The sequence below is a fragment of the Herpailurus yagouaroundi genome, unplaced genomic scaffold (genome assembly GCF_014898765.1).
Source record: "Herpailurus yagouaroundi ecotype Mexico unplaced genomic scaffold, PumYag 203, whole genome shotgun sequence".
In the NCBI taxonomy this organism is placed as follows: domain Eukaryota; kingdom Metazoa; phylum Chordata; class Mammalia; order Carnivora; family Felidae; genus Herpailurus; species Herpailurus yagouaroundi.
This window is the reverse complement of record NW_024412434.1, coordinates 13,989,599-14,000,597: the sequence shown is the minus strand read 5'-3', so window position 1 is coordinate 14,000,597 and position 10,999 is coordinate 13,989,599. Positions and strand designations below refer to the sequence as shown.

The 10,999-nt window shown below is 36.6% G+C and overlaps 1 protein-coding gene across 16 annotated transcripts in view; it reads left to right on the top strand.

Annotated features, from left to right (window-relative positions):
• Window positions 1-10,999, top strand: part of MLLT10 (MLLT10 histone lysine methyltransferase DOT1L cofactor) — a 249,725-nt gene that overhangs the window by 219,711 nt on the left and 19,015 nt on the right. For all 16 annotated transcript variants that reach the window (XM_040451254.1, XM_040451253.1, XM_040451252.1 and 13 more), the window contains one exon: window positions 874-1,052. In XM_040451254.1, coding sequence (XP_040307188.1) covers window positions 874-1,052 — 179 coding nt within the window. The remainder of the gene's footprint in view (window positions 1-873; window positions 1,053-10,999) is intronic.

The window sequence follows — 10,999 nt, the reverse complement described above, 5'->3', positions numbered from 1 at the left end:
CTTTTCCTTTGCTTTTCCTTTGCTTTTCCTTTGCTTTTCCTTTGCTTTTCCTTTGCCTTTCCTTGCCTTGCCTTTCCTTTCCTTTCCTTTCCTTTCCTTTCCTTTCCTTTCCTTTCCTTTCCTTTCCTTTCCTTTCCTTTCCTTTCTTCTTCCAACTCCATGATGCTTTCTGAAAGTGCTTTCGTGCCTCCATCCTTTTTTCCTGTGTCCTTGAAGTGACCCTTACCACCACCATGTAGTCCACGTTGTCATTATCTTTTAATCCTCTCTCCCCGTCCATCCCTACCCCTACTCATCCGCCCCATTCAGTCATAAAGTCTGTTCATTCTTCCTCTTGAATATTTCTAGAATCCACTTACTGATCTTTGAATCTCAAGTCTAGTTCTCTTCTATTTTCTATATTGTAAACTGGGTGACCTTTCTAAAACATAGTCATCCATGTCAGACCTCTCTCTCAATCATGAATTCTGGGGCTCTAGTATCTGCGTTTTGAAAAGCTTACCAGGTGATTTTTAAGCAACTCTAATTGCTTCATTCTCCTTTTTAAGAAACATTTCTTTGCTCTTAGGGATTCCTAAAATACTAACTGTTATTTTTACGAGGCACTTCCTGATGTGATCCCAGTCACATGGCAGAGCCATTTTTGTTACAAATTAAAAATGACTTAGGTTCTTTTTAAACAAGTGTTTTATGACAAGTCAGTATTTAGTCAGTTATTAATACATTTTTTTTTATCACCACCAATAAAATTTATCATTGAGGGGAGGGATCAGGAAGAAATGTGGGTGTTCTGACTTAATGGTTAATATTAAGTATCTGTGACAAATTTGACAGCTAAGTTGCAAAGTATTTAAATAATTTTTTTTCTTTCAGGTATTTATAACAGCAATGATGTAGCAGTATCCTTTCCAAATGTAGTATCTGGCTCAGGATCTAGTACTCCTGTCTCCAGTTCTCATTTACCTCAGCAATCTTCTGGGCATTTGCAACAAGTGGGAGCTCTCTCCCCATCAGCAGCATCATCTGCAGCCCCAGCTGTTGCTACAACTCAGGTAAATTATTGCAGTGCTGTGAAGTGACCTGTAGGTGGGTTTGTCGTTTCTGAAAGCGAATTCCATTGGAGAGGAAAGAAAGAAAATAGGGCTTCCTATAGGAATTTCTAAAATGCCTCAATTTGTTTTGACATGTTAGTGGAAATAATAGACATATTTACATGGTATTTATGAGAGACGACAAAGGAATATGTTGTCTTCAACTGACTCTTCAGTTTCTGAGTTTCTAATTTTGTCCTAATGTAAACTGGTAACTTGGTGGGGACTTTTACTCTTTCTTTTAAAAAGTAGGACTTGGGGTGCACGGGTGGCTCAGTTGGTTAAGCATCTGATTCTTGGTTTCGGTTCAGGTCATGATCTCGTGGTTCATGGGTCCGAGCCCCACGCTGGGCTCTGTGCTGACAAACCGGAGCCTGCTTGAGATTCCCTCCTTCTTTCTCTCTGCCCCTGTCTCACTCTCTCTTTCAAAATAAGTAAATAAACTTAAAAAATAAAAATTAAAAAAATTAAAAATAGGACTTCAAAAGTGTGAACCGATTTTGTGGTTTTAAAAATTCCTTTTATAATTTTAAAAATCACAGAAATAATATATGATCGTCTGCTGTCTAAATTTTCAAAAACCAGTGTAGGAGAATATAGGTTAAAGAGTGATCGATCCCTTTGAGTACTATATTGTTTTCTTCCTAGTGGGAGAGGAAAGAATGTACATGAATATTATAAATAAGTGACTCTGTTGGTGATTGTGCATAAATGTATCCCTTTCCTTCACTTTAGACCTGTAACTTGATAGGCCAGTAGTCTTCAGGAATCCTTAAAAGCAAGAGTCAAATCAGAAAAACCATAATCTTGTATTTATAAATAGGACAGTAAATTGGCAAAGCTGTACACACATACCTACTCCCTCTCCCCCACCACCTCACCAAAGGTGTAATAATTTAAAATTCCTAAAGTATATATAGATATTTTTATTTGGAATCCTTTATGATTTAACTTTAATTTTATCCAAGCTTCTAGAAGTAAATGTTAGTATTTAGAGAAATTTATAAAAGACAGATTCCTTTAAAAAAATTGTTTTTAAATGTTTGTTTATTTTTGAAGGAAAGAGACAGAGCGTGAGCGGGGGAGGGACAGGGAGAGAGACACACAGAATTCAAAGCAGGCTACAGGTTCCGAGCTGTCAGCACAGAGCCTGATGCGGGGCTCGAACCCATGAGCCATGATGAGATCACGACTTAAGCTGAAGTTGGACGCTTAACCAACTGGGCCACCCAGACGCCCCATATAGACAAATTTCTAATTACAAACTATGAGCTAGTTGTTTGTAAGTTGCTATAAATTTATGCTTTACATATGTGTTCATAATTTCCATTGTCCAGGCCTTTAGAATATATATGTACTTTTTGGAGCACCTGAGTGGCTCAATTGGTTAAGCGTCCGACTTCGGTTCAGGTCATGATCTCTCAGTTTGTGAGTTCGAGCCCTGTGTTGGGCTCTGTGCTGATAGCTCGGAGCCTGGAGCCTGCTTCAGATTCTGTGTGTGTGTCTCTCTCTGCCCCTCCTCCACTTGCATTCCATCTCTCTCTCTCTCTCTCTCTCTCTCTCTCTCTCTCTCTCTTCTCTCTCTCTCTCTCAAAAATAAATATTAAACAAGAGTTAAAAAAATATATACACACTTTTTAAGTATTTTCTGTAAGCTGTACATCAGAGTACAGCCTTAGTTATTTTTAAAAATATGTAATGGCTCAGCGCAGTCACCATTATAATTAGATCAGGTATTAGAATAAACAACAGACAGTTCAGCACAGAAAACCAGTGGTGTGATTAGTGGTATCATGTTTGAAAATGAAAGTTAACTATGTGGTGAACCTCTCAACCTGAATAAGGGGAGTTTGACTAATTTGGGAGAGTTTTTTGTAGCTCATTTCACTAGCCCTGGTGAGATAGGCAGCATAACAGGGGTGTGGGGTTAGAGAGGGTGAAAGGATAAATGAGAGAATGGTTCTTGTAAATAGTTTCATCTCTTTTAATTAAGTGTAGCCATATGCTGTTGATAGCTTTCTATCCTTGGACAAAGTCTCACATGAACATTTCCAGTGTGCGTTTTTCTTTTCTTTCTTTATAAAAGTCTGTTTTAATTACTCTCTGGTTAATTCCAGGCTGAATTAAGCAAAAATCTCATTTCTTCTCATTCATTATGTTTGTGGTTTTGGGGGTTGGCATTAGGGAGGTAGATGGGGGAAGTGGTGGTGAAGAGAAATTTATAGCTGGAGGGAAAATTCCACTTAACATATGACTCAACTGAAGAACAAAGAAATCATAGTTGCAAGTAATCCAGGATTCAGTCCAATTAAAATCCTTACTGTTTATCCTCTTTCCATGTTCAGTAAGATGGGTCTCTTATAAATATGATCATCTAGTTAGACTCAAATGCTGCATGCTGAGACAACTGCATCTATGATTCTGTCCGGCAGTAAATGCTTTCTGCCTTCAAGCTGAAGCTTATTTAGCCTGGCTTATCTGTGCTGCTGTAGCAACCATCAGTCTCCAGGCAACTGAGGCACATTGACCTCTCAGTTGAACTGAGTGCAGAACTACTTCAATTTAGCTGCCTGAGACCATAGTATTGGTATTGAATGTGCAAAATGTGAATTTTCTAGGCAATGTGTGAGGGAAAGGGTACAAAAATATTTAGAATAAAGGGAACGTTTAGCTAGGACTCTGACAAATTGGGATGTACTTGGTGATTGAATCCTCTCTTCAAATTGACAAGTTTATTTCTGGTTAACTTCTATATGGGCCCTGTTTGTTTTCAAATTGCACAATTCATTGTGTTTAGGTAATCAAATCGTAGTCTGTTATTTAGGGTTTCTTTACAGGTAGCTGATTAGCAATGCTGTAAGTGGGTTAATTAAAATTACCGATATTTAAAACGTGATTATGGAAGTCTTGTTACAATTGTAACATCACACTAGCAAGCAAGTATTTTAGAAAATATAAACAGATAATGGAAATGTTAAATTTGAATAATGCCCTGCTCCCCCCCATCCCCCCTGCCAAATTTAATGAAGGTAGTAGTTTTTAGTGACTGGCCTGGTGCCAGCAGGATAAAAATCCAGGGGTCATTCTTGATCTTTCTGGCCTCGGTTTTTTAAGTAAGATAGACAGGCCTCTTGTTTGGCTTATTTGCTGTCTTAAGAATTGTTCCTTGGAAAGTGGTCAGGGAGGAAGATCAGGAAGAGCTTAATAGAAATTAAAAACTGAGACTAGAATTGTGCCTTAATGGGGGAAAAAGGAGACACTTGTAAAATGGTAGGGGAAAATGTGATGCTTAGCAGCCCTAATTTGAAAACACCTTTTAAAAATGTTTGATCAGCTAGTTTTATATTCTTCAGTGTTAAATCCTTTTGTTTTATTTATTTGTTTTTAGAGTAATTATTCTTTCAGATAACAATATAGTTAATAGTTTTTAACATTATTGGAAGATAGAACTACTGTTCATATGATTTATTTTAAATGATGTGCTCTGCCCTTGCTGTATCATGAGTAGAGGTATAAATTAGTTTCTGTAGGTGTGTCATTAATTTTTCATTTTGCCTTTCAAATTCCACTCTCTGTCCTAGTTCTACATTCATTCTGTTTGTCTTTTGGGAAAATTCAAGTGCTTTTGTTTGAAGGATGATTCCTTTAATAAACAAATTTTAAGACAATGTAATGAAAAGTAGTTGTATTTTCTGCATTCTGGGTTTTGCTTTTGGGCACATACTTCATAAATATAATCCTGGTTTCTTGATAACTCTGTATTTACTATCATAAACAATAAATTTAAATAATTTTAGATGAAGGAACTTTCAAGCTTTATTAATGTGATACTTAGTAAATGCAGGTGTTTAAGTATTTTTAAGGTACAGTTAATTTAAGGACTAATATTTCGCACGTTTCTGTGAGACTTTTATTTCAGGCAGCTTTGAATACTTTGTTTTCCAATATGATAACTTTGTGGTGTGTGTGTGTGTGTGTGTGTGAGAGTTGTCTTAGGTGTAGTCCTCAATTTCCTTTCAGATGATGTCTGTCTGATATGACATTTCCATTCTGTTTGAGAAAATGGCTCAGTTTCCCAGGCAGATAGACGTGACTTCAGAAGATCTCTGACTTGATTGGTCAGAATGAAAGTTTCACCTTTTATATTTTAAATAGTTTCATAATGACTTGTAATTTCAAGGACATTAACATTCTGAGCAAAATAAGTTTTTATAAGTGCTTTGTGATGTCACTTGCCATTGGGCGATGTACAGGTTCAGTAACCGTGCAGCGTTGGTTGTCTGGGAAGTGGGGGAACTAAGTTTGGAAGCCAGGCAGTCTGCCTCTGGAGGCTGCTGTCTGGTTTACTGAATCCCTCCCTCCCATAAAAATGAATTTCCCAGCGATGTGCCTTTGTGTCAAGAGGTATCTCTTTGAAAAACATTGTTAGGAATGTTACTGTGTCCATTTGTGTGCCATAATGCCAAACAGCAGAAATTTGAGTCAGAAATCCATGGTTCCAGGAGCTTTCCTACTCACGAGTATAACTATGGGCGGGGCTTTTTAAATTTGTGGGTGTCAGTTTTTCTCATGTGTAAAATAAAATACTTTAAATACCTGTCTTACCGGCTATAGGGACAGGTACATTATGAAGTTCAAATGAGAATACTTTCTAGACCATAAAGTACTTTGGAATTAAAGGTTATTACACTGATGTTACAATTTTTATAGGACTTAATTTTGGCTGTTACAGAAACAGCCTGTTTACCAGTGAGATAAATTGTACAGAAGCACTTCCCTTACTAAAAATAGTATTAAAAATTTTTGTTAAGATTTATAATTCCATGTTAACATAGGTATATGAATTTTAGTCATTTTAGGTTCAGCTGTTGACTGAGGTTTTTCCAGTTCTTAAATTATTTCAATAGCTGCTTTAGTCCTTGGGGACTAAATTTTTTCCCCTAAAGTTGGGTGATGTATTGATTAGGTATTAACCAATTAGGAAACCTGCTTAGAGTTGGTTGGTTATTCTGCCATCCTCTTGTCCAATCATGAGTGTTCAGTGATGGTTTAACTATAATTTAATCCCTCCCACTACTTTATAGAAACTCAATTGTGGGGCATTTCAGTATTAGCCTAAACAATGGTTTTGAATACGTTAAGCTCCTAACAATTAGGGAGCAGTTTGAGGCATTGAATAATGTGGACTGATGCAATTGAACCTGACAGCTTTAACAGTCAGCCTACTCATGGGACCTGAAAGTTGTTCACACTTGGTTTCATCTCTCATCACACGCTGAGTATTAAAGCCTTACTGGTGGGAGCTGACACAGAAATGGGGTCTGTTATCAGAATATGTTTCATAGTGCAAAGTTTGAATTGAGTTGGAGAATATCTGAAACTTTCCGTTGTTCTCTAATTTTTCCTGGAAACTTTTCTGGTGAAGTTGTGTTTGCAAATTGAAAAGATGTATAAATTATCATTAAAATATTTGAATTTTATTATATTTGCAGTATTGCTATACTATTAAAATTTTTTTTTAATGTTTATTATTTTTGAGAGAGAGAGAGACAGAGAGCAAGCAGGGAAGGGGCAGAGAGAGAGGGAGACACAGAATCGGAAACAGGCTCCAGGCTCTGAGCTGTCAGCACAGAGCCTGATGTGGGTCTCAGACTCACAGACCACGAGATCATGACCTGAGCTGTAGTCAGCTGCCCAACCGACTGAGCCACCCAGGCACCCCTGCACTATTGCTATATTATTACCAAAGAATACATAGATTACAATATCATTGCATAATGAGACATTTATACCATCTAGTTTTTCTTAAGGAAATATGTTTTAATCTTCAAAGTCTAGCCATATTAGTATCAAAATATAATTGATATATTATATTCTCTAATGAAGTTAATGGAAAAACAGAAGCCGTAATAGCTTATGAAAATAATTTTTAAAATAACAAGTTAAAGTTTGCTTACCATGTGCCACAGATTCTTTATAAGCCCTGTATACTAACTCAGTTAATTCTCACAGTATTCTTATGAGGGTGGGTACTCTCATTTCCGTGCTTCCAAATGGAAATTGAGGACAGAGAGGTTCTAGTACCTTGCCCTCGGTGAGAAAGCTTGATTTATGGCAGATATAGTGATAAAAGTATTCTCTTCTAAGGATGTATATATGAGATAGAAATTTTTAAAAGTAATATTCAATTTAGTGAATCTGACAAGATTTTGAAAGAATATATTTTATATCATATGTCAGGGTTGGAATGCTTGAAGAAGCTCTACTGTGTTTTGAGCTTGTTTGAATCATGTGATTTTAATGTTTATTGACAGGTTAATTGTGCATTTAAAAAAGCTTACTATAACCCTTTCCTGTATGATCAAAGTATAAAGTTTCATATCCACCTCTAGGTATTGCTATGATACGTTCCAAAAGTGAAGTTTTTATAGGTTCTGTTCTCTCAAACTGAATTTTTGTTGTTTATTCTGTATTATTCTGCCTTTACCAACATTTGGGAGGAAAAAAGCCCTAACAAAACAGCATCCATTTTTGTCTGATACTCAAATAATTGAGTAGGCTTAGTCTGACTTTTTTCCTTCATAATCTGACTCTTTTAGAAGGAGCCTAAGTGCCTAGGAATTGGGTAGCGTTGCTTTGCAGCTAGAGTTCTTTTAAAATTTCTCCGTGGTCATAAGCAGACATTTGAAATATAGGAGGTGAACTATTAACAGCAGGGGAAATTTCAAGCTGAAATGTCATTTTAATCTTGTTAATATTTTAATATGGTCCGTGAGTCTACTTATGAAACAATAAATTTCTTTGATTTCATTTGCTTTGAGTTGGAATACTGCCTTGGTAGAGACCTGTGTGTCTTTCTAGGTGTTTTAGTATAACTTATTCTAAATTTGCTTAGGGTTCTTTGACTCAGGCACCTAAACATACTCTTTTTTTTTTCAAAGTAGCTTGAATTTTCCTCAATAATTATTCAATTTATTCTTCCTCTACTTGCCTTTGGGTCCATCTGGTAAAATACCTCTCTTACTGAGGCTTTATTACTAGAGTATTAGAATAAGTGTTCTATAACATCTTAGGTGGAAGTGGTTCCTTTCAATTAATCTTGGGGAGGGAACAAAAACTCTGAGGTATCATATATTGGGAATGAAAGCAGAAGTTTATTACGGCGAGGCACCTGGCTGGCTCAGTGGGTTAAGCCTCAGACTCTTGGTTTCAACTCAGGTCATGATCTCATGGTTCGTCAGATCAAGCCCCATGTCGAGTTGGGGAACACAGAGTCAGCATGGGATTCTCTATCTCTCTCCCTCTCTGCCCCTCCTTCCCGTTCCCTCCCCCCCTCAAAATAAACGAACTTAAAAAAAAAAGTTTATTATGGCAATATGAACTTAAAATATTTACTAAATATTTTTATCTTGATCTAATCTATTTTGATTAACACTGTGTTGATTAGATGATATGATTTCAGCGAGACACTATTAACTAGTTTGTCTTATCATTTTTTGTTTTGTTTTAACTTCTAATTTTGTTTTTGTTTTATTTTAAGTTTACCTATTTTGAGAGAGAGAGAGAGAGACAGAGAGAGAGCGCGTGCGCGCGCGTGCAAGCGTGAGCAAGGGAGGGGCAGAGAGAGGGAGAGAGAGAATCCCAAGCAGTCTCAGTGCTGTCAGTGCAGAGATCATGACCTGAGCTGAGATCAAGAGTAGGTCACTTAACTGACTGAGCCATCCATCCAAGCATGCCTTAACTTCTTACTTTGAAATCATTATAGATGTACAGTATATAGAAAAGTTGCAAAAGTAGTAGAGTTCACATATATCTTAGATTTCCTTCCTTCGGCCTCCGCAGAGTTAACAGCTATTCTTATAGTGCCAGTAGATTCAAGGAGGATCTCTGTCCCTAGTAGCCCTTCCGCTTACTTGGGCAAGATAAAATTGGAATGTCCTAAGGTGGGTAGTTCTCTCCAAAAAGAATTGCCTGTCTTTTATCCCAGGTCTCCTGAAGCAGACTTCTGGTGTGTGCATCATTGGCTTTTGATGCTCTTTTAAAAATTCCCATCTGACATACGCTGTGGGAGAAGTATGTGTATGTTGTTTTCTTTATTCCAGATTTCTTTTACAATGAAAGCTTTCAAGTGCCCTTTATGTTTCTTTACCAGTGTTTCTTTAGGTTCACATGAACTTCCTTCTGTCCTCCAGAATCTTAGTGCTTTCACTTGTTAAAGACAACAGAAAATTTTGAGTCTACAAAATGCCCAACATTATGTGTATGCTCTCCTAAGTAAGTTGCCCCTGCCCACCTCACTCACCCTTCTTACTGCTACTAACTTGTCGAATCCTTTCACTAAACTGATGAGGGTTTCTTGGCCCCAGAGGTGGCAACAAGCTTATCATGGGTTCCCAACATTAACCATTCTAAACATCATTTCAGAAGTATTGGCTAAGCAGTGTCAGACATTTGTGGATTCATAACTCTTGTTACCGCTTAAAATGACGTTAATGACTTGAGTTTTAATGTAGAGTGGTTTAGATGTTTTAATACACCATAAAATGCTCCCTGATAATATTAATAACTTGTAATCTCATTCCAAAGTTTCTGGTTTCAATAAATGCAATAATTCTTTAAAAACAAACTACCAGGTAATTTTTACTCATTCAGGGAATTTGGGAAATTGATCATTTAGGAAGATGAAAAATGTATTCCCATTTTAGGTTTTTATTTTATTAACTTTACTTTTGTCTGCCACCTTTATAAAATACCTACTTTCTTCTTTTGGAATTATGCTAAAGATGATTTATCTTCTTCTTGATGATAGTCATTATGCAAATCAGTTATTATGCAGTACTGCTCTGCATTTTGATCCTGTAGTATGGTGGGCCTAATGTGTGATAGAGACACTAAGATAATTTGAAGACTGCATCAAAAAATTTGAAAGCTAATAAGGATAAATATAAAGCCCTTGCAGGAAGAATTCTTCCTGAAAAAGGGTATTTCTGATTGGAGTAGGATCTTTTGATTCTTATCAAGAGACTAAGGCAGCTCATAAAACTGATAACCCAACTGGTGTAACGTTAGTTAAGTTTCAACCGTTACGACGACTGCACGAAACAGGAGAGCCAGAAGGCTGAGATGCAGGTTTAAGGCATCTAGACGTCCATGTTCTTTGAGCGTCACCTCACTCCTCTTTTTCTCTTTCTTCTCCTCCTGTCAGCTGTTGATTCCTGCTGCCAGCAGATGTCTCAAGAAATGACTTTTCTTCCTCTTTCTAGTGAATTTTCCACTTTCTAATCTTTTATATGCTTAGATGATCTTTTTAGAATTGTATCTAGAGTAAGAGCAAATCGGCTCTGCAAAGGATATTTTTAAGTGTAAGGTACCCGAGATGTTAACACATGGGACTAGTAACATCTGTACTTTTCTGTTTGTCTGTTTGGTGGTTTTTCTTACCCTAAGTTATTTTATGAGTAACCAAGAGGTAAAAAAACAAAAAAACACCTAGCTATATTTCCATTTATGAATTGTATATTTTAGTATGCTACACTACTAAATACCTGGTAAGCATCTAGTATGATCTTGAAGTTAAAATTATGGCTTACCTTTTCCTGAGGGCTAATTGATTGTTAAGCAAGACTTTATGGTATAAATTTATTGGCTTTGTATACACATCTTTAATAAGAAGAAAAATGAAACCCAGAAATTTACCAATTAAACTTAGACCTTGAAGAATGAACTAGGAAATATACCCTTTGAAACAGTGGGAAGCAAGGACAGGATTCTATCTCTCAGACTACTTCTGTGAATTGTAAAGTCCAGTTTTCATGCCCAGTAAGTTGGCCAGAAGCCATATATAATGTCAGGGTCTGAATCTTCCCAGAAACCCAGTTTATTTTCTGTAATATTTTGCTTTTTATAAC